The sequence below is a fragment of the Haliotis rubra genome, unplaced genomic scaffold, assembly GCF_003918875.1.
Source record: "Haliotis rubra isolate DU_JTF1 unplaced genomic scaffold, ASM391887v1 Scf84, whole genome shotgun sequence".
NCBI lineage: Eukaryota > Metazoa > Mollusca > Gastropoda > Lepetellida > Haliotidae > Haliotis > Haliotis rubra.
Genome location: NW_025767568.1, coordinates 1,002,025 through 1,027,239, shown reverse-complemented (window position 1 = coordinate 1,027,239; position 25,215 = coordinate 1,002,025). Strand labels below are relative to the sequence as shown.

Here is a 25,215-nt window from a genome sequence, read left to right as displayed (position 1 = left end):
TTATTAAAAATATTGAAAAGATATTCCTTCATTTGAAAACTTTCTCCTTCTACCTGAACAAAATATATTATCCTATCCTGAAATATGGAACTTGTAATCATAATCTGCAGTCGAAGTTGGCTGTTGGCTTGGCATAGAGAGAGAATTTAGGTCAAGTAATACAGCCAATGAATTCCACTACCTGTTCAAATGTGAAACCTATGAATCCAAATCCAAATTTTTCTATAAAAAACATATACACAGTTCTCTGATACAATACAAAAAATTGTTGAGTACCAGAAATATAAAAGACATCCAGATCCTTGCATAATTCCTATGTGTAACAGATCAGTACCTTCCATACAATAGACAAGATCCAACCTTGGAGTGTGATTTATAATATATGTGTGCCAAATTTCTACACTGGCTTCTATATTTTTTTGTTTATACTTAAATATTTATATAATTGTTTCCAACCCAAACGTCTTAATGTCCCCAATTATTTATGCGATATAACGGACATCTTGTAAAGTACTAATTATTTTTATGTTAGAAAACCTTTCTCTTGTACCACCATGGGTGGCTCGGTTTGAGAATAAAATGAATTGGAGACTGGAGACCACTTGGCTACACCACTGCCCCACTAGCACAGCAGGCTTAGATTGAAAGACTAGGTTTTCATTTGTTGTTATCAACCTCCAGTGATGTCACTCTATTGTTTTGCCAGGTTCTCTATTTACTGAGTAAACCTCAACAGCCAGTTTTGCGGGCATTCTCCATGAAATTCCGTGGATTTTCTACAGAATTGCTCGCATCCCAGGGATTTTTCTGAGGAATAGCCCTTGACTTTGAATCATTACTTGTTTTGAAGATTAATATAACTATGTCTTGCTATCACTGAATACAATCGTAAAATATCACATTATTGAAAACTTCCAATATACAGTGAAGATGCCTTGTTTCGGAACCTGAAACCCTTCACTCACTAGCTTGGTGGTTTTATCCACTAGGCTACGACAGATCGCTGGGAAGAACGAGATTGTTTGTTAGTATGAACCATGTGTTCTCCACAAGACAGGTAGTGCAGGACACGGGTAGCATGTGCAGAACATGTGCATTGCGCGTGCAAGGCAAGGTGTCGGCTGCAAGTCGCATCCCATTTGATTTCAACAGTAAATAGCAATTATTAAAATTATATCTAAAGTATATCTTCAGTCGGTTCATAAATTTGATTAAAACCTCCTCCTCGTTTTTGTTTGAAAAAGTAAGCCAATTTTAACTGAGGGGAGACTAGGAGTCACTTACAACTTTAAATTAAACTGAATTATTTATAAAATTCGACATCTCATTGTTTTAAATGTAGCCATTAGATGGAAGATGAGATGTAAAACATATTCAGTATGAATACCAAATGTGAGTGATCACACACTAATTTATCTAAATCTGTTCTGAGGCCGATATCAAACCCAAGACTCCATCAATGTCCTTACACATACTGAAATTTGAAATTTATATTTCCAGGATAATTACTAATAACTGATTTAATGGATCTTTAAGAGGTATGTGTTTCACTGATAATAAGGAGGAAGATGTTTTAATGTTAACTTTTACATAATTACATTGAATACATTGAGTTCTCAACATGCAATGTTAAGAAAACTCTAAATTAATAAATTTCAATATGTAACATGCATATCAATCAATAGATAAATCATTTTCTGAATTGTCAGGATAGCAGATAACAGGTAGATAAGGAATTTCATAAATAACAAGCACTTAAATGTCAGGTATGGCTGAACCATACTGATTCACGTTTTCCTTCTTACCTTCGAGGAGATGACTCGATTGTCGATGTATTTTTCCGGAACAAACACATCCTCTGTTGATGGGGGCCGGTTCCCTACAAACACGGTCCGATTTGCGGGACGCTTTTTCTTCATGCATCCCTGGCAGCAAAAAAGGGATTTCAGTTTAGAATCCTTAGAAGTAGAATCCTCATTTTTTCCACTCCCCTGAGGGGCTGGCTCAGGATGCACCCGAGACTGGAATTTCCTAAATAATGCCATCACTCTAATTATGTCAGTACCACCCTAGAAGCACAATGTCACTAAATATCCATGCAGTTACCACACACATTTTAGTCGAAATCTTCCGATCATGTCATTTCACTCGTAATTAAACAATTAAACCATGCTGTACACAATCATTCACGTCTTTATCAAGATCCACAAATAATTTTCACACAGCCTTGTTTCACATTCTAAAACACTCCTTTCCACACTTCAGAATCAGTGTCTGTTCATACGGTGAAGAATCCATAAAATTCAGTGAATTAACTGAATCAAATTCCGGTATCCAAAGTCCCGGTGGTATCTTGTTAAAGTAAAAGTTCTACAGACATATTGGCTGTATCAAGTGGCATGGCTTGTCGGTGGAATCTGATCGATCAAAACACACCATGACAACATTCAATAAACATGTCGACCGGGTAGCGTTCCAATACCCAATCAATGACTGACTGGCATAGATGTTCCACCTGTCAGTGACAGTGGAGAGAGGGGAGCCCAGTCATATCATGACAGTACACTGAGACCGTCAGCATGGACCCAAACATCCCGTACATGTTCTTTGAACTGCCCTGACACCGACAGTCTGGGTCGCCGCCCAACAACTTAAAACAAATACCGCATGACAGTGACAATTTTCAAAGAGTGCAGAAAACTGTCATTACTCCCAGTGTTTCATGTAATGAACACATGCAGTGTGAAGTGAACTGTTTCCTCGTACGCTATGACAAGCCTAGGTTACTAGGGACGACAGTGTTTATCACAAGATAAATAGACGATTTCCTTCTTTCAAATGCTCTCAGCTTATATTGTATTCCATGTATTGATTTTGTTAAGCCGGGTGTGAAATCCACCCTGTGTAAGCCAAGTTGAGTGTGATCAATGTGTAGGTAACAATAGCTTGTTAAAGCCTCATAGATTGGGGCAGTTACCGAGCACATAGGGGGTTAGTAGACTAGTACTCATTACTCTATACAGTCAGCTGATTGACAGAGAATCGGATAGCCCACAGTCGGGTCATTTATTAGGACAGTGACATCCAAAAAGTCCTAAAACAAATTTAAACTGGTAATAAATATAAAAGACTGTCCTATCAAAATATGATAAAATCAAAATGTAAATGTCAAATGTCTCTTGAAAAATCACTGAATACAAATGGCCTTTAATTGACAAGGGTGAACGCATGTATTAATATTGGTATCTGAATGATTAATAGTTTTTAAAGAATTAAAGAAGTTATTTATGAGGATGTTAAAGTGACAGTCCCAGAGCCTTTAATAGGCACATTTTTTTACAGCTTTATGAAGATTTGGTAAGACATCTGTCCGCATCCCCCTTAAATTTTAACGATGAGGAAAAAGATATATATATATTCAGGTAATATTCTGGTAATATGATTTGACAAGAAGGGGAGATATGGGCGAAAGTCTTTCCGAAGATTTCAAATGGATGAAGAAGATTGCTGAAATAGTTCAACTGTTTGTGTCCAAACAGTTTATGGGGTGGTAGGGTAGCCAAGTGGTTAAAGCATAAACTTGTTATGTCGAAGACCTGAGTTTGATTCCCCACTTGTGTCAAAATGTGTGGAGTGTATTTCTTGTGTCCCCTGCTGTGATATTGCTGGAATATTGCTAAAAGCAGCATAAAACCACACTCACTCACACAAAACCACCTACTCACAAGTACCTTGTATAATACTTTGCATAACGGGAAAAGGTTGGATGCAGGTATGAAAGTCTGAGAACCTTGAGGCAATATATTCCTCTTACAGCAGCCGAGTATATAACACTAATGATGAACACGAGATACATGATATTTGAGAAAAAAAATGGACAGCGTTATCATTGTGTAAAACCTAATCTAATAAACTTGACATTCTAACATACATGCACATGACGGCACTAAGGATTTATAATAAAGCACCATACATCAATGTCTGCCTGGTTCAACAAATTATCGACAGATTCCCAAAATACAACAGCATATGTCTGGCATAAAATATTTTTGTCAGGCATCATGAAAGCCCCCCCCCCCCAATCCATAAAACAGTTACGATAGGTCGTAACTCTACGAACATAGACATTTTATTGATCAATTCAGTCATTCATTTGTCATCAAGTAAAAATCTGACTTCCTTGCTTGCCCATTGCAACAGGCTTTGGTAATACTTTGCAAGTTAGTTTCACAACAAACCTTTCCATGATAAATACCCACAAACAAACAGTTGTACAAATAGTACATGTTTCATCTCTTGTGTTCAAACTGAGCACTACAAGGATAGAATCTGGCATTGCAAAATAATTACAAAAGGATACAATTTCAAACTATTTGTACAGAAATATATTGTAAGTGTTGCCAAACATTTGTACAGAAATATATTGTAAGTGTTGCCAAACTATTTGTACAGAAATATATTGTAAGTGTTGCCAAACTATTTGTACAGAAATATATTGTAAGTGTTGCCAAACATTTGTACAGAAATATATTGTAAGTGTTGCCAAACATTTGTACAGAAATATATTGTAAGTGTTGCCAAACATTTGTACAGAAATATATTGTAAGTGTTGCCAAACATTTGTACAGAAATATATTGTAAGTGTTGCCAAACATTTGTACAGAAATATATTGTAAGTGTTGCCAAACATTTGTACAGAAATATATTGTATGTGTTGCCAAACATTTGTACAGAAATATATTGTATGTGTTGCCAAACATTTGTACAGAAATATATTGTATGTGTTGCCAAACATTTGTACAGAAATATATTGTATGTGTTGCCAAACATTTGTAAGCTCCACCTGAACAGTGATGAAAGGATGAAGGATGAAGTATGGTGGGAAGGGGGTTATGGGGTTGTGGGTTTGGGGGTTGTTGTTTTTTAACCCCAGTGGTTAAAGAGTTCGCTTATCACGTCGATTCCCCACATGGGTAAAATGTGTGAAGGATAAATGCTCAAAGCGGCGTAAAACTAAATTCACACACTCACTTGTTAAAGTTAGGAGCACCTGCACTGAACATGTGAAATGTCATATTTCCATATTAACTTGAAGCCGATACACTTTACGCTTCATACAAACTTAGAATATACATAAGAGCACAAACTAGCATAAACCGTGATTTGTCCAGAGTGAATATTACAGAGTCCAATGATGACTAGTGTGATGCTTTCTAGCGAATATTTCTATTTATTTTATGAAGCAAAACTTATTTACTCCCTAAATAATGTAAGTACACCTGACCAAACATCCCGGGTTAGAAGTGGTCTTCAGCATCCATGCTTGTCGTTAGAAGCGACTAATAAGATCGGGTGGTCAAAGTTTGGTTAACATTCACACTTCGGAGAATCCGTTTACAGTGTTGCGTAGGGAATTCTATTATGCTTAAGACTAATTCTATTTCTGTTTTAACCTTATTAAATGTTAGACATCATATTTTTGACTTAGGAGATAAACATCATGTGTTTGTATTTGAAGCAAGGGAATTCATTTGGAAACGACTCAATAACAACCAGAAATTGGCCAACACATAATGTTTATCAACATTGTAAACACAAAAGTAAACCAAAGGCCCACATGGGTGTTTTACTGTCATCAGCTGGCAGTTTCAACTGGTTCCCAAGGTAGCATCTGGAACTGCTCATTTGTGACGTCATTCCGACTTTACACCACAATATGATTTGAATGACGTCACCACTGCTGACGACGCAACAATACAATTGTGAGCGATATTTGTATGTGTCAATACGCAGTGAATATTCTTGCAGTTTCCGCGAATCGAATACCATATGATCATGCTTTTCAACCAGTCAGAATAAAGAACAATTCTTGTTTATTTAGTGGGGAATAAGAACTGCCTGACAGCTGAATTTCATAAACTTTTATGTGTGTTCATACCATTATTATAGAATATAATAGTAATAGTACAAATAACCTCACACTACAGCCCCTACTAAACTGATCTGACTGGAATTTTCAGTTGCAAATAGATATAAACATATCTTCCAATAATATATTACACAACATATTTCCTTACTTTTAATTCAAACTTAAGCAAACTAATGACTAGCTAAATAAATATAATTAAATTTTAGTTCAAAGAAGCTGAAACTATTGAACAAAGTCCTCATTAGCCAAATATACTTAAGTAAAGCCTGAAGGCTGAGCATGAGGTGAAGGCTTACAGAGGATCAACATGCCATCTTGTGTGTAACCAAAGACTCTGTTCTCCTTCTACAGCAGAGAGAGGGGCAGCTTCTAAATAGCTGGGGTAAATCTGGTGGATCTCTGCATGACTCGCCACAAAACATGCCTGTCATCATGTTGGTTCATCCCGTTCATCAACACAGCTTGTCTTCAAATTAGTCATATCCACAACCATACATATTTACCCATAAACAAATTCTGGGTACTCTCCAAAAATTACCATACACATTTTGCTCTCTTGCTTTCCTGATGAGAAAGGCAATATATCAGTGATACTTGATGTGTGTTCACTCACAAACAAATATGGATTATTATCACACTAACATATATATACAGTTCTTTTCTGGATTATACCACTCATAAACTACAGCTGTTACCCCACTAATAAACATTATCCTGAAATAAATGGGTCATAATTCACATATAATCTCATATATATTAGGAGGCTGATATGAGAAGTCTGGAGTTCACCAGAACGATGTATACAGGGACTGAATCTGTTCAAATGTCTAAAATGTAACAGCAATGAAGTTGAGGACAAAATTCATTTCTTGGCACACTGTAGCTTTCATTCAGATATGAGATATGACTTATGGAACGCTGTCACGGCAGTATACCCTTTCCTTTACCCAGTACATCCCTGTTGACCAGGTCACTCTCATTATGCAAGATAGCCAGTTTATTAAACAAGTAGCCGATTACTCCTTAGTAACTCATGTTTCGACGCCGTCAATTCACACATTAATCTACTCCTTCACTATTTCCACTCACCTTGTTGTCTCCTTTTTAACTTTGTGGTTTTAATTTCACATTTCCAGTAATATTACACTATTTTAATAGCAGTTATTAATTTATCACTTAATTTTAACTTTTGTCTGTAAATGTAAAATAGTGACTCATTATTTTTACTAAGGCCGTATTGGCCGGATGTTGTACTCAGTTTTGTTTTATTTTATGATGCCTTTTAATATGTACACGCTCGAACCCTTTCAGTCTCCTTTCACACCTACCATAATCACATAATCACCCCCCACCCCAAAACTTCCCAATCCCTATTTCAGTCTCCTTTCACACACCCTAAAACTTTTCCAGTCTCTCCAGCCCCTCCCCCACCCAAGTAACAAGGAGAATTATAGGAATTGCAATGACTTGTTCAACACAAAAGGACAGAACGATTTTGTATTGGAACTTCCCAATACTTGTACATGCAGCGTTCGAAATAGCTACTAGCCCGCTATCCAAATGCTAGCTGATTGTGAATCGGGCCTGAGCATGTTGTTAAAGCTATCCCTACTGGCTAGCTGAAAATCTCAGATACAAAGAAATCTTAGTTTTTTGTGTTTGTTTGATTTATATTGTTTCCATGGGGCGACAGTAACTCACCATCTTCAATTTCCAAACATCACACCAATTCTGACTGATGTGCATTTGATACTGATATTTTGCAGGGCCAGTGAAGTATGATGTGGGCTGGCAACATTTTTACTTAACTAGCCCTCCTGGCTACTAACCTTTCAAAAGTAATTCATACATTGGATACATGTGCATTTGTGAGATAATATACTCATGGAAACTAATAAGGGAACACATGAAAGTACAAGTGTTACTTTAATTATTTCCAGAATTTTACCCACAGTGCAATACATGCCATGTGAGGAAACCTGGAAAAATATACAGGAACACTTGTACTTTTAAGTGTTCCCTTATTCGTTTCCATGAATATATGAAACAAAGTCATCCATTGTTCGTGTAGTCATAAATTAACTATGTTACCTGAACAAAAAGCTGCTGCAGTTTAGTCTCTGTTGGGTCACAACTCACATTTCTTTCTTCCTTTTATCTCATAAAAAGTATGATTTATGTGCAGAACCCAAGGAATAAGATAAATTAATTCACACGGGACAGATAATCTGTACTTCTTCATCTGTAGCTGATTGATCTCCAGGTATTCCATATATCAGGAGGAAACAGGTGCTTGTTTCTTATGATGTTGGCCTGGTAAACCTAAACTAGGAAATCTTCCATACCTTTGCTTTTCAAACATTTTGACTTTTCTACAAATCATTATGTGTCTTGTTCTTCAACAGAGGTCATAAATAATTTGCAAACAGTAAAGTTAAGTAGGATAGATAGATGCAAGGGACTCATCTAATGCCATGGGAATCTCTGCTGATAAACAGGATAATACAATTTCTAAAAGGTCATCATATAATATTTATCAGACTTTCTTCCCTTCCAGCCTCTCAACTCGTTGAAATACACAAATAGCATCAGGACATTTTCACAATTTCCTCAACTTTCTTTCATTTTTCATTTATTGTTTAAAACCCAACCAAGTTCTGAAAGCTATTCAGTGTACCTTGACTGACCATCAGTCAACACCTGAAGAAAGGAATGATCAGAAACCCCGACACATATCCTATTTCATTAAAATTTTGAAAATTTGTTGTTGATTTAGGCTGCAGGCCAGCATGACAACTGAAGCAGACTTCAGATGGTACATTGTATTTTAAACGGTTAATGCTCATAATATCATTGTCTTTTACGAGACATATTTGCATAATCAACTGGACACTCTATACACTGCTGCCACATGCTGCAATATCCGGACAACTGGCGATTAATGTAATTAATAAGAGTCCATTTATCATGCACATTTCTCCATGCAAATGTATGCTCGAAGCTCCCAAACAATCTGATTATTATCATTATTACCCGGGATAACCAATCTGCCTGTGAAGCGCTAGAAGGTTAATGGTTACATAACTTATCCCACCGGAGACCCATTTTCTGCTGGGTGAACAGAGGCAATTTAAAAAAAAATCACTTGCCTAAGATGAGACCACATGTCTAATGTGTTTTGTTATGGGGCAGGACTGAAGTCCAAGAAACTCTCAGGAGTCAAGCTTCCAAACATGGTCACCCATCCGGACTGTAACACTAGCGCCGCAGACAGTCAGCTTGGTGTTAGCGCTTCGAGCATGCTTTGTTGCGTGGAGATTAGCGCATGATAAGACTTCTCATCATCATCATTACATGCCTATTCCGTGTGGTTGATGGATAGAACACCAGATAAGTACTGAACAACTGTTGAATCTAAACCCTCACTCAGACATTTAACCAAGTTAACATGTGGCCGATTACTCAACTCTTACATACAGATATAGACAGAGATAGTTTTCATAACCTGTGTCCTTACTGCAAATATTAAGAAGGAAAGAATTTCCAAGTATAACTATATTTCCAGTATATAAAAATGAAGGCAAAAATATTCACCTGGCTATTGTTATATGTACAACAAGAACAAATCTGCAATAAAATCACATTGATTTGAAGAAGACAGAATGTTTTCATGAAGGAAACCTTCAGAAACCCACGTTTATTGGAAGAGGTGACAGGGTCAACTAAGTTGGTTGATATGCCATGATATCCCAACCCCATAGATCGATGCTCATGATGTCCAACCTGTGAAGGTCCTGGTTAGAGTGAACCTTCAGCAACCCATGCTTGTCGTAAGAGGCGACTAACGGGATCGGTGGTCAGGCTCGCTGGCTTGGTTGACACATGTCATCGGATCCCAATTGCGCAGATCGATGCTCATGCTGTTGATCACTGGATTGTCTGGTCCAGACTCGATTATTTACACACCGCCGCCATACTACTGGAATATTGCTGAGTGTGGCGTAAAACTAAACTCACTCACTCACTCATGATGTCCATCACTGGATTGTGTCATCCAGGTACTATTACTTACAGACCGCTAACACGTTGGTGCAATATGGCTGGATGCTGTGTTAAACAACCAACAGTAACATGTGTAACAAATAATACATCAGACAGAGGACGCCCACGGAGAACATATTCCATTCAGGCCATAAACTAAGATGCTATATATTTGGATCCTTGGAAGATGACTTTTTATTATCCCACAGGTAGTTTTATAGATACTTCAAACGAAAGTACAAATCGTCCTGTGTAACTGGATGGTCTATGCTTCCATCGCATGGATCTGATGAAGCGGTAATCAATGGCCGGGTCTGTGTTGTTTTCTACCATGGCAACCTACCGGCAAGCAGGACGTCATTATACTCCAATAAATTCTGCATCTGTTGCCGTTGTTAGGGAATTCTCAGCTGTATATTGATGACAATATCAATTTTACATGAAATGCTATTTACCTCATCTTTGGTAAACAATTCATTAATTTGTTTCTGATTTCCTGATCTGCCTACTAAAGAAATCACCAATTTCTCTTAAAGATTCTAAGAGCAGCCTTTTTCATTCCTAGAAATAAAACTAAATCATATTGATGACCATATCAATTTTACATGAAATTCTATTTGCCTCATCTTTGGAAAGCAATTCATTAATTTGTTTCTGATTTCCTGATCTGCCTACAAAAGAAATCACCAATTTCTCTTAAAGGTCACATGCAACGTAAAACACAACTTTGCAGATTCTGATACCTTTCGGTATGGACATACCGAAACAAATCGTCAAAAATGCAAATTCAACTTATAAAGTTGAAAAATAACGCGATGAAAAAAAAAGCGCGAAATCGGAGTTCAAACGTTTCACTAAATTTCCCCAGACTTTTCTGGGGAAAACGGGTTTCAACAGCTGGGCTGCGCTCATAGCACGTGCGCAAGTAAATAGGTTCGCGCAGCTTGGAAGCCGGTTGTCGGGTGAATATTTGGTGAAGGCTTTGGTGTGAGCTATTTTTCTAATGTTTTGTTGATATCTCTCAGGCGAGCTTTTATATGTTATGACAGTAAATTAACTGTTTATATAATTTCATTTGTCTATTTCACCACACGCTCTTCTTCTTACCGAGGAACTTTCTCAGTTCGATACTTAAAAGCAATGTCACTATTTAGCTGACACAATTTCTAACTGTGATATAGATATGTCGTTGTCACAGACAAAATTCAATGTCTTGTTTTATTGACACCTGTGTGTCTGCCTGCCTGTCTGCTAATGACAATATTCAATACACAGCTGCTATCACTGACCACAAGCGATATGAACTTAACACCAATCAGGCTATACACAATAAACAAAACGCATTGATTTATGGCCCGAGTTCGGTCTCTGTCACATTATGTAATTACACAGACAGGCAGGTGTGATACTTGAACACATGACATGTTATGATGTCTGTTGATTGCAATATGTTATACACAAAAAATGAGCATGTATTTTCAAAACCCAACATCTCTCTCTCTATATATACACACAATTAGCCGTGAAGGCATCTGCAACTGAACCAGCCGTTACACTTGAGTGCACACCCACCCGCTCTGACTGGGTTCGGTATCCCGGCTGCTTCGTTTCTTGGGAAGTAAACCGAAGTACACAATATTGCACTTTTGATTTGCGATTGTACGCTTATAATTTTGTTTATATGTTTTTTCATAACCAGCAATGTATATTATATGTCATGAATAAGTGATAATTGTGTTTTAATTATGTTTGATGTTTTGGTTGCATGTGACCTTTAAAGATTCTAAGAGCAGCCTTTTTCATTCCTAGAAATAAAACTAAATCCAAATGACATGACACTGGAAGCAAGACACTTCAAGCTGTCTTCAGTTCTTACAGTTTGATTAGGGACAGTGCAGTGGTAAAGACCTTTGCTTATTGTAATGAAGGTCCAAACTCAATCGCCCTTACAATGACAGTTTGTGTTGTACCCTATTGCTAAAACACTGCTTAAAGTGCAGTCACACCCACCTTTGTTTTATTATACAAAAATACAGATTAATCAGGTTCGACTGCAATGAAAGGTAAGACTACAATAGTTCTCTACAGTGTATACTGTTCAACTATTTCAAGTCGCGAATATTACCAAGAAATACAGAATTCTTGACAACAATATTTCCTGTCTGACTTCTCCCACCCAATACTGTATAGTGCTGCTACCCAGCAAGTACTGAATGTTAAAGGCTGAGTGGAGGGTGAGAGAAAGGTCAGTGTTTTCTGTGACAACAAGCTTGTTGTGGCGATTAAGAGGCTCTAGGCTATTTCTTTTAGTATTCTATTTATCCCTGCCACCAAACTCAATGATAAAGGAACAGACATTCCTCATTTGCGAATCCATTTGATTTTAATAAAATTATTGCAAATATTCAAGAATATGACTGACAAACAATATACTAGTTACATGGCTTATTTTAATGAAACAAACCTGGTAATATCCACAGTAAAACCTCCCTGTTCCTAGTGTTTTACTGTTACAGTTTGTGCACTACTTCATGAATTTTACATGATGACACTAATTAGTATTTGATTTGGAAACTGGGTATGATTGATTGATTGGTGAGGCTGACTGAGCTCGGGGTAGTGACTGAAGTGTCATAAAATATCAACAGGACACAGTCAACCAGTTTAGATTGAGGGGTTTAGATGTTGGACAGGTTTTACACCATGAAGATGGGTGAGTGAGTGAGTGATTGATTGGTGAGGCTGACTGAGCTCAGGGTAGTGACTGAAGTGTCATAAAATATCAACAGGACACAGTCAACCAGTTTAGATTGAGGGGTTTAGATGTTGGACAGGTTTTACACCATGAAGATGGGTGAGTGAGTGAGTGATTGATTGGTGAGGCTGACTGAGCTCGGGGTAGTGACTGAAGTGTCATAAAATATCAACAGGACACAGTCAACCAGTTTAGATTGAGGGGTTTAGATGTTGGACAGGTTTTACACCATGAAGATGGGTGAGTGAGTGAGTGATTGATTGGTGAGGCTGACTGAGCTCGGGTAGTGACTGAAGTGTCATAAAATATCAACAGGACACAGTCAACCAGTTTAGATTGAGGGGTTTAGATGTTGGACAGGTTTTACACCATGAAGATGGGTGAGTGAGTGAGTGATTGATTGGTGAGGCTGACTGAGCTCGGGTAGTGACTGAAGTGTCATAAAATATCAACAGGACACAGTCAACCAGTTTAGATTGAGGGGTTTAGATGTTGGACAGGTTTTACACCATGAAGATGGGTGAGTGAGTGAGTGATTGATTGGTGAGGCTGACTGAGCTCGGGGGTAGTGACTGAAGTGTCATAAAATATCAACAGGACACAGTCAACCAGTTTAGATTGAGGGGTTTAGATGTTGGACAGGTTTTACACCATGAAGATGGGTGAGTGAGTGAGTGATTGATTGGTGAGGCTGACTGAGCTCGGGGTAGTGACTGAAGTGTCATAAAATATCAACAGGACACAGTCAACCAGTTTAGATTGAGGGGTTTAGATGTTGGACAGGTTTTACACCATGAAGATGGGTGAGTGAGTGAGTGATTGATTGGTGAGGCTGACTGAGCTCGGGGTAGTGACTGAAGTGTCATAAAATATCAACAGGACACAGTCAACCAGTTTAGATTGAAGGGTTTAGATGTTGGACAGGTTTTACACCATGAAGATGGGTGAGTGAGTGAGTGAGTGAGTGAGCGAGTGAGCGAGTGAGCGAGTGAGCGAGTGAGCGAGTGAGTGAGATGCATTTCATGTTGCTGAGCTTGGGTTTTAAACTGTGAGTGACTATGGTTTTACACTGCAGGAAGTGTGTTGGTTGGGTTTTACACTGCAGGAAGTGTGTTGGTTGGGTTTTACACTGCAGGAAGTGTGTTGGTTGGGTTTTACACTGCAGGAAGTGTGTTGGTTGGGTTTTACACTGCAGGAAGTGTGTTGGTTGGGTTTTACACTGCAGGAAGTGTGTTGGTTGGGTTTACACTGCAGGAAGTGTGTTGGTTGGGTTTACACACTGCAGGAAGTGTGTTGGTTGGGTTTTACACATCAGGGAAGTGTGTTGGTTGGGTTTTACACTGCAGGAAGTGTGTTGGTTGGGTTTTACACCGCAGGAAGTGTGTTGGTTGGGTTTTACACCGCAGGAAGTGTGTTGGTTGGGTTTTACACTGCAGGAAGTGTGTTGGTTGGGTTTTACACTGCAGGAAGTGTGTTGGTTGGGTTCTACACTGCAGGAAGTGTGTTGGTTGGGTTTACACTGCAGGAAGTGTGTTGGTTGGGTTTTACACTGCAGGAAGTGTGTTGGTTGGGGGTTTTACACTGCAGGAAGTGTGTGTTGGTTGGGTTTTACACTGCAGGAAGTGTGTTGGTTGGGTTTTACACTGCAGGAAGTGTGTTGGTTGGGTTTTACACTGCAGGAAGTGTGTTGGTTGGGTTTTCACTGCAGGAAGTGTGTTGGTTGGGTTTTACACTGCAGGAAGTGTGTTGGTTGGGTTTTACACTGCAGGAAGTGTGTTGGTTGGGTTCTACACTGCAGGAAGTGTGTTGGTTGGGTTTACACTGCAGGAAGTGTGTTGGTTGGGTTTACACTGCAGGAAGTGTGTTGGTTGGGTTTTACACTGCAGGAAGTGTGTTGGTTGGGTTTTACACTGCAGGAAGTGTGTTGGTTGGGTTTTACACTGCAGGAAGTGTGTTGGTTGGGTTTTACACTGCAGGAAGTGTGTTGGTTGGGTTTTCACTGCAGAAAGTGAATGATTGAGTTGGTTTTTATACTCCTATCAGCACTATTCCACTAAGACCATGTCAGGAGACACCAAACTAGGTTTCACTCATGTTACCAATGTTGGCAATTGAACCTGCGCCTTTAATTAGGTATTGAAAGCTCTTTCAAAATGGCTGCTGTGGCAGACCTGTTGAAAAAACTGAAATGTAATTAATGAGTTTTTTTTAATTTAAACTTCATTGGTCTTCAACAGATGCTGAGAATATGTCTATGCTGGATGACACAAGCCAAATGCCAGACAACCATGCCATGATATGAGCTTGCTTGCCTTTCAGTAAGTTGAGTAAAAACTGTAACCATTGTGAACAGTAATAAAATATGGAACACATATTTACAGCATACTATTGTTTTATTAAAAAAAAGACCATCAGGGAAAATGAATAATATATAGGCTCTCTTTTCACATAGAATTGTCAACAGGCTATATTTCATGTAATTGTTTGATACGCTTTCTGGAAGCTGTGAGTCAAAAATGAGGCATACAACTTTTCTCTTTGTTCAGTTATGGATTCATCAAAAATTTGTAAGTGGGTAAAAAAAATACAATGGAATAGTATGAATTGTAGAGGGTTTTATTCATCATAAAGTTAGACCTGGACCAGCATATGATGTTTCCAAACTACAATCTTAATCATACAAATAAAATATCTGATGATCTGACCATTTTTGGTTTTGTCAATAGAAGTTAGAATGATTTTTGTCTTTTGAATGTTTTAGTCTTGAGGTCAAGAGTTCTTTGAAAGAAATAAAACAAGTTCAGGCCAAAAGCATTTCTTAAAAAACAAATGTTATTTTCATAATAACCAAGAGTCTAAATAAGTAAACACTGTTTTTATTTTTAATTACTGTTCTTGTAAATATGCATTTATTGTCTCATCAGTGTGAAGTATAAATACTCTTTAAAGCATATTTTGAACCATTTATTCTTTTGATAACCAAATCCAGTCCCCAAACCTCACCCTATCCTGAAATCAATTGCTTGGTACTTTAACAACCATATAGTATTATACTGACTGAGTTTGGTTTTTAACGCCGCTTTTAGCAATATTCCAGCGACATCAGGGCGGGGGACACCAGAAATGGGCTTCACACATTGTGCCCATGTGGGGATTCGAACCCGGGTCATCGGCGTGACGAGCCAACGCTTTAACCATTAGGCTACCCCAACGCCCCACTATAGTATTATAAATAATATATACACCAATCTATACATCTATAGAAATACTACAGCCTCTTTATATATCCACTTCCTTTGCTGTACAAATACAAGCACCTGCTCCACCTGGGGATACCTCCTGTTACGCTAAGCTGTGTAAATAAGGGACAATAGTGTTTCATGGCTGTCACTGATTTGCCGGTCAATTGTTCGGTACTGGACCCAAGTTCTGTGCATGTCGTCCTGGCTATAAATACTCGTTTTCACTACACATGTTGCAATGTACAAGGAGCGAGTTGAATTGATCTGTACAAACAGTGGGTGGTGGGTCACATTCCTTGCTACATGTGACGAGTATGTCGTAATGGCTTAGTAACAGATAAACAAACTTTGTCAGGTCCCACTGACAGCTGGAGAATGTATTGTAGAGTGTATTGTAGAGTGTATTGTAGAGCGCATTGTAGAGTGTATTGCAGATTCCGCTGCAGCATTCACTGGCTATGTTGCAAGAAGTCCATGTTCAAGGTTGTCCATTCATCATACAGACTCACAAAATGTAACATTTTTTTCAATCGTATTCAGTCACATCACCAACCAACTTCAAGACCAACTAGTTACTAATACCAAAAGGCTATTGGAAACATTTATACCACATGATATTATTGAGTTTAGAACAGATTTTTAACAGAAAATAGCCTCGCAGATGGGGAACATATGAGTAATTATGATCTTTGTATTTTGTTCCCTCATCAATTTTTGAACTGCGTTTATATACTGGACAAAATAAGTTAGGGATATTGTTTTTTTTATGATTGATATTTTATCAGTGTGTCAATGAATACATAGATAATTATTCATAATTTCAAAATTTACATATATCCCAAACTATTTTTGTCCAGTATATATACAACTGCTCAATTACTTATAAAAATCTGACCAAGCATGGTGTTAATATGAGCACCCTTTCTACAATTTGCAGCACCTGGGGTGTTTACTACAGCAAATACAGCTGACATAATGACAGGAACTATTAATGTTTTTTAGATCCCACATGTGTTTGGCCAACCTGTAAACATGTGCTTGCAGAAAACACCACGGACATCAAATCCCTGACCTTCCATGTGTCAAAGTGACCCAAATTATCCCAAGATTACATATTTTTAGGGCCCCGAAATATCCTAATTGGAATAAAATTAGTCTCGCTTCAGCAAATAATTGATTTCCTGCGACCCAGTCACCTGACAACTGTTAGTTAACACCCAAGCTGATTTATATGAGAAGGGAAGTAACTCTTGTCTTGCCAAGAAACACTTCAAACAGTATGACTCTTTGTATCGCTATATATTTCTGATGACTGTTTCTGTCAGTAATCTCCTGATTAAGACTCCAAAGTCTCAACAACCAAACAAATTATGCCCCTAAAACAGAACATGTTAATCTGTATCTCTACCTACCCTAATCTAAACAATCTAGACCTTATCTTGAATATTCTCTAAGCCCACGTGAGCACTATGTAGGTGTAGCACTGTAGCAGACATAAAATGTTCCCTGCAACATGTGGCGATCTAAACCATGAACATTCCGATCCCAAGTCAATCACCTTGTTCACATTTCAGAGGTGAACCTCCTCAGCAAACGTACAAGACAAGGTGTGATGGCTCCACACCCTGCAACATTGGTTTCAAAAATAGGTCCATGACAAGTAACGTGCAGGCAGGACAAGCGACAGTCCTTTGTGAACAACCCGTTTGTTTGTTTCACACCACATCAGATAGATGTGATTCTGCAGCAGGTTTAGTTACATTTCAGTGTGATGGATCACATTTATAATTAGGTCGCTGACAACTGCATACCTATCATATACGAGCACAACTGTATACAAACATGGGTTTCAGCCCTGTATTATAACCCATATATTCAATTTAAAATATTAAACAGAGCATGACTGTTGGTAAGGTAAATGCCTATCCAAGAGATACAGATTTTAAGAGTCATGTTAATATAATTTCAGTTAGGACATAAACCTGCTGTGACTCCAATGTAGAGCTGGGTTGCCTGTAGATTTAACTCAGCTAAATTTAATTTGGAACCAAAATGCTCCTATGTTTATCTCCATTCTACCATGACAAAGTTGAACATGAAATCCTTGGTGTCAGTCGAGATATTGGATGGTGAGGGTTCAGGTGTGAATGGTGTGTTGATTCAATACAGGGAACACCGATAACAGCTGCTCCACAAATAATGGACCGTGCTAAGAAGTTGTTTAATCAAGTTTACAACATTTGAGCTTCAGTAAAGCTTTCCAAAGTTTTATGATAGAGATGTGGATGAAATTTCAAAATTTGAAACATCAGTGAAAAAAATGATGTCCGAATGCAATATTGATTGATGAAATTTCCTATTTTGACTTCAGCATGTTTTCCTGATTTATTTCAGGTGAACAATTGACAAGCCTTTGCATGTGTTTATGATGGGGCCTCCGGGGCAGGATATACTTAGCTTATGTGGTATCGTAACTATTGGGTAGTCATTCATAAACACATGCTCTTGATATAGCCGGAATTGTACAATGATTCTGCATTTAGAGATTTATTATGGATGTGGAAAGTCTTTTGCCTCTTCTGTTTATGTATTTGAACACTGTTTACAATCTACATGATTGGTGTACTCTATGGCAAAATGTGTAGCATCTCTAGTTTGTAAGCCAACTTGAAGTGGGAAGTAAGCGCTGCTTGTGAGGTTTTGTTTGTTCCACACTATGTCAGTAATACAATTTCATTTCGCTATGCAAAAGTCATATACACAAAAAATCATGTAATGAAAAGCATCAAATTTCATTCTAGCCGTTACAGCAAAACTCAGAAGTATACTCTCTCAGTCTGTCTCCAATATGTTTTCTGCACAAAAAGTTACCATAATTGCCAGACAGACATTGAATAAAGTTGTTGCCATCAATCTGTATTTCAGAAACTAGAATTGCACAATTATATTTTTACAAATGTCAATTAACGACAGAAAAAAAGTGTGTTTTCCATTAATAATATTTCCCATAGCGATGTAGTCAACAAATTGTCTGATGTGGTTATTGCAATTTGATACCTCTAATTGACCAATCAAAATGAAATATTTCCTTAATTCTTGTTAGAATATATCATGTATGGCATTTAAGGTACAAAAGTCTTTCAAGCTATTTAAAGACACATTTCTTTATCCAGGAATATTAAAGGGCGTCACCTACATGAAAAGGGCAGCTGTAATTGAACCTGCCTTATAACACAACAGGATACACCCATGCCTACAGCAACTAGTCCATGCATGTGATTGCTGAACTGGCTACACCTGACGGGCTGTATTGTCCAATATATCCTGGTACATGCTTGTCATAGTGGAGTATCTAGCCACAAGGTGGGGCTGATTCACTACAAAACAGCCAAACTTATCAGAACTATAAAGTGCTATTTTATTAAATGAATTATGACTAGTCTGATTATAGTCTTGTGACATTGTAATTGAGGTTTTACTGATAGTATAATATTGCATCTGAAAAACAGAGCCTGAGTATGAGTATGTAGTATGAGTGAGTGAGTGAGTGAGTGAGTGAGTGAGTGAGTGAGTGAGTGAGTGAGTGAGTGAGTGAGTGAGTGAGTGAGTTGAGTGAGAGTTTTACGCTGCTTTCAGCTATATTCCAGCAACATCACGGCAGGGGACACCAGAAATGGGTTTCACACATTGTACCCATGAGGGGAATCGAACCCAGGTTGAAACACTTTAACCACTAGGCTACCCCACTGCTCCAAAATCTTTAAAGTCTGACGTAGTTCCTGTAAATACTTGCTTGAAATACCACAGCTGGGAGCATTCAAATTTTCGGTCATGTGAACTAAAAACATACTTAATTCAACTGGTACCCAACTGTAGGAAATCTGACTGGCTAATACTGTCAGTTGTCTTGTCTGTCTATCTATTTTTCACAGACAAATAAGAACAGAAATCAGCGAAATATTCACCAAGTGTGAGGAAATTATTCTCATGAACTGGAATTTTCAGGGTCCAGTGCTTTTTCCGCATCACTATCCTGTTGGCCATGTGAAAAACTATTTATCCAACCCCAAGGTCTTACAGTCCGATTTGCAACATTAGTCAGATTGGTCAGTCCCCTATTGTGTCCAATCACTGACATAAATATACAGGAGTAAACAGTGACTCATTTCAAAGAATTTCCTGTACACTTGTCAACTTAACATGATGACCCTCAAGGTAGTTGTGGAAAAAATATAGAATCATAATCATAAGTCATGATCATCTCAGTGTTTATTGATACTGTATCTTCTAAATGCCACTAAAGATACTACATGTCAGCTGTATATGTCAAGCTGAAGTAGATCATGATACATTACGTCCTGTATATTGTGGTATTATGTGCACACAGATATCAAACTACTTCTGTGTACTTGAAGATGATAAATTCTGAGTAAAAACTCAAGTATGCGTTATACAAATGATTGCAAAACCTGAGCATATGCCATTTTGGTTGTCTTGATTTAAAAATTAAACTTCAATGTATCTAACTGTTGTTCATTTGAACCCTGTTTACAATGCGACCCGTGAAGGTCCGGGTTAGAATATTGATCATCAGTAACCCATGCTTGTCGTAAGAGGCGACTAACGGGATTGGGTGGTCAGGCTCGCTGACTTGGTTGACACGTCATCGGTTCCCAATTGCGCAGATCGATGCTCATGATGTTGATCACTGGATTGTCTGGTCCAGACTCGATTATGGTACAGACCGCCGCCATATAGCTGGAATATTGCTGAGTGCGGCGTAAAACTAAACTCACTCACTCACTGTTTACAATGCAGTCCTCATTGTTCTATAATAACAATAACATGTGAATATCCGGTATGTGAATCTGACTGGAGGGCTATGTAGCATTTCTATCTAAACGCCCTTGGCAGGGCACTGGAAAGCATCATCTTTCATATAGTTTAGAATTATTTATTTGGTCCCCTAAATATAGAAGTATATTGGTCCTGTTATTAGTGACAAAGACTTTACCTGACAAAGCAGGAACACAGGTAGCTAAATCAGTATGAATTGGGAAACGTTCACCTCATACATAAGAATTGTTACTGACATAATAATTTTGCCCATTGGTTATAAACTTTAAAAAGTCAATTTTTAAATCAAAACCACCAAAATTACATACTGACGTTTGCTGCAGACTTAAGCCAAATAAACACGTTTGGTGTCAGATCCTTCAAACACTCTGCTGCTGTGCTATGGAACTTTCTTCCCCTTCACCTCAGATGTGTCCCTTCCGTGACTACCTTTAAATCTGGTCTAAACAACCATCTGTTCAATAATCACTGACAATTGTCCATTCATTTATTGTGTGTGCTGAGAGCATGCCCTGTACATAAGTTTCCTTAATAATAACAATCCTCATATAAGTGTCCTCAATACTATTATTAAATATTGTCCTCTTACCTGGTCAGGATAGCTTCCTGAGAGTTGACGCTCATGTAAACACAAGAGGTGTACAGGTCTGAACAAGCCAAAGATGAGATTCTTGAGAGGCATATAGAAGTTGGTGAATATATAAGACGAGTATATGGATGGCAACTTCTTGTTTATTGTATAACACGACATTTCTGGGCTACTCCACCTGAAGAAGGGGCAAGAAGGGGCAAGAAGTAGCCCAGAAACGTCATGCTATACAACAAAAAAGCAGTTGCCATCCATATGTAGCAGAACATGGAGTCATCCCACAGATGACATCCTTACCTTGTCAGCTTGCTGACGGGGTTAACCTCTTTGGTCATGTGGACAAGGCGTCCGACTTCTGATCAGAAGGTCCGTGGTTCGAATCCCAGCACCGGACGGAAATTTTATGGCCGCTACACATACACATGTACTTGTCTTATAAGCCAAAGATGCTTATATACATCATGAGATCAAAGGAAAATTATGTGTTTTCTTCATATATTTTTGTGCAAATCTAGATAAATCTCCTTCAAACCATATCATCTTGAATGTTTTGAGACAAAGGTGATGAGTTTTTGCCTATTAAGATGGAAAACACACGAACCTACACACTCAATGTTTGAATGATGTCGTGAGATGGCAGCAGCCTCCATCATTACAAGCGACAGCTACACACACTGACGCATTCCCTGGAGTGTACTGAACAACAGATACTCCACTTGCATTAGTTCAACTAATTAACATATTTCCATAGTCGCTCTTTCACCCTGGCAGGATGAAGCTCTGTGGTTAAGTTGACCTCAACACTTGATCAATGGATAAATATCAAAGGTTGTTGCTGAATGAACTATGTGAGACCAAAATCCATGGTTAGTTTAAACTTCAATGACGTGAATTGGAATTAAATCAATCAAACCAGGTATATTTTATGCATCAGTGTGTCGCTTTTCCATGTTCTTGCAAGTAGATTACTGCACATGTCCCGACATGTGTCACACTTTGGGTGCACAGTGCTGTACGAGTGAATTGATGTTGGAAATCATGAGATGAAGAGACTGACTGACTGACTGAGTTTGGTTTTACGCCGCTTTTAGCAATATTCCAGCAACATCACGGCGGGGGACACCAGAAATGGGCTTCACACATTGTACCCATGTGGGGATTCGAACCCGGGTCTTCGGCGTGACGAGATGAGATGAAGAGAGGTTCCTTAGACATATTTCTGAGAAATATGTTTGTGTGATTCTAATCTACCTTGCTACTGCCTGCAAGTAATCTATTTGTTTGTTGTTAATATAACACTCATCATTATTCTAGCTCTATGATGGTTGGCTGTAAATGACTGTCTGGACTAGGGAATCCAGTGATTGACATGACGAGCATCAGTCTGTACAGCTTGGTTAGGGTGACATGCATCACCCAGCCTAGCGAGCCCAACTTCTTGATAGCATTTGTCATCTTTTATGACAAGCATGAGTTGCTGAAGACCAATTCTAACCTGGGTCTTCGCTGAGGGAGACAAGCATGGGTTGCTGAAGACCAATTCTAACCTGGGTCTTCCCTGAGGGAGACAAGCATGGGTTGATGAAGACCAACTCTAACCTGGGTCTTCGCTGAGGGAGACAAGCATGGGTTGCTGAAGACCAATTCTAACCTGGGTCTTCCCTGAGGGAGACAAGCATGGGTTGATGAAGACCAACTCTAACCTGGGTCTTCGCTGAGGGAGACAAGCATGGGTTGCTGAAGATCATTTCTAACCTGGGTCTTCGCTGAGGGAGACAAGCATGGGTTGATGAAGACCAATTCTAACCTGGGTCTTCGCTGAGGGAGACAAGTATGGGTTGCTGAAGACCAATTCTAACCTGGGTCTTCGCTAAGGGAGACAAGTATGGGTTGATGAAGACCAATTCTAACCTGGGTCTTCCCTGAGGGAGACAAGCATGGGTTGATGAAGACCAACTCTAACCTGGGTCTTTGCTGAGGGAGACAAGTATGGGTTGCTGAAGACCAATTCTAACCTGGGTCTTCGCTAAGGGAGACAAGTATGGGTTGCTGAAGACCAATTCTAACCTGGGTCTTCGCTGAGGGAGACAAGCATGGGTTGCTGAAGACCAATTCTAACCTGGGTCTTCGCTGAGGGAGACAAGTATGGGTTGCTGAAGATCATTTCTAACCTGGGTCTTCGCTGAGGGAGACAAGCATGGGTTGCTGAAGACCAATTCTAACCTGGGTCTTCGCTGAGGGAGACAAGCATGGGTTGATGAAGACCAATTCTAACCTGGGTCTTCGCTGAGGGAGACAAGTATGGGTTGCTGAAGACCAATTCTAACCTGGGTCTTCGCTAAGGGAGACAAGCATGTGTTGATGAAGACCAATTCTAACCTGGGTCTTCGCTGAGGGAGACAAGCATGGGTTGATGAAGACCAACTGTAACCTGGATTGTCACTGAGGAAGATATGCAAGGGTCGATGAAGACCAATTCTAACCTGGGTCTTCGCTGAGGAAGATATGCGGGCAAATATTATAGGCTACAGGCAGGTGGAATTCCCTTGACCTTGCTTCACACATCTCAGAAATAACATTGTCTCACCCAGCAACCTGAACACTCAGCTCAGTTAAATCCAATAACCAGGTAAAACTGTCACACTTTTCTTTTTGTGGCCATAAATCCTCCATACCCCCTACACTGAGGCCTCCAGAGACTGTCTGACATGAGAGAGAAAATCTGAACCTTATTAAATCTGCATGTTTCACCATCAACACAAAACGTCAAAGCTCACATGTTTCAAGGTCACCAGGTTGATTTTATCTTCAATCATTGAGTGTTTTCAAAACGATTTAGTGCTTGTTTATTGCTTAAAGTCTGCATTGACTGGTGATACCTAGTGATTGACATCATGAGCAAACTGTCAAGGTATGAGGAGACAAACATGGGTTGCTTCCTACATGGCAGCAATCAGTAAATACTCAAGTCTGGACCAGACAATCCAGTGACGATCATGAGCAGCAATCTGTGCAACTGAGATACATGACATTCATCAACCAAGTCAGCAAGCCTGACCAACCGATCTCGTTAGTTGCCCCTTATCACAAGCCACCTAAACCTGATCCAGATCCCACGGTCTAGATTTTCGAAGCTCTCTTAGCGCTAAGATAGTCGTAAGTTAATGTTAATGTATGGCACTTACGACTGTCTGCGCGCTAAGAGAGCTTCGAGAATCTAGGCCCAGATCCTTATTGGGGACCCCAAATGTGAAACAGATCAAATGATATAAATCTTTAACATATTTGTCGACATTTTCACCATTAGGAGCAAACAAACAGAGGCGCTAAGTCTAAGCGATGGCCCAATATATATTCAGAAAAACTTTTTACTAATCTTACTGGACATGAAAAAGGTAATAAATTCGGCCTGTTTAGGGCAAATATTCAGCCACACGCTACCTTACAAGTCTGCAGCAAATTTAATAATTGGAATTACAAACATCTCAATTCTTGTTGTTATATGAGAAATGTTAACCAATGCAATACCAAGGAGGTGAATTGCATTTCACCGATAACACAACCCAAAAATATAAAAATAACAAAAACAGAAAGAAATGCTTCTGGGCTTAGTTTTAAACTATTACACCATTGCATTGAATGTGATGTTAAACTAAATCTGAATTTGAGAAAATAGGAATATTCACAAAAAATCATAATTTAGAGATAAAGGGATCTGTTTTTCCTGGTTTCACTATGTAGAAACAACAACATTGTCCAAGGCACATTTGTGACAAAACAAACTCACACAAACGGACAAAAC

The 25,215-nt window shown here is 38.7% G+C and overlaps 1 protein-coding gene across 6 annotated transcripts in view; it reads right to left on the bottom strand.

Annotated features, from left to right (window-relative positions):
- Positions 1 to 25,215, bottom strand: part of LOC124262443 (phospholipid-transporting ATPase IF-like) — a 126,826-nt gene that overhangs the window by 49,092 nt on the left and 52,519 nt on the right. For all 6 annotated transcript variants that reach the window (XM_046696928.1, XM_046696929.1, XM_046696927.1 and 3 more), the window contains one exon: positions 1,806 to 1,925. In XM_046696928.1, the coding sequence (XP_046552884.1) occupies positions 1,806 to 1,925 (120 nt within the window). The remainder of the gene's footprint in view (positions 1 to 1,805; positions 1,926 to 25,215) is intronic.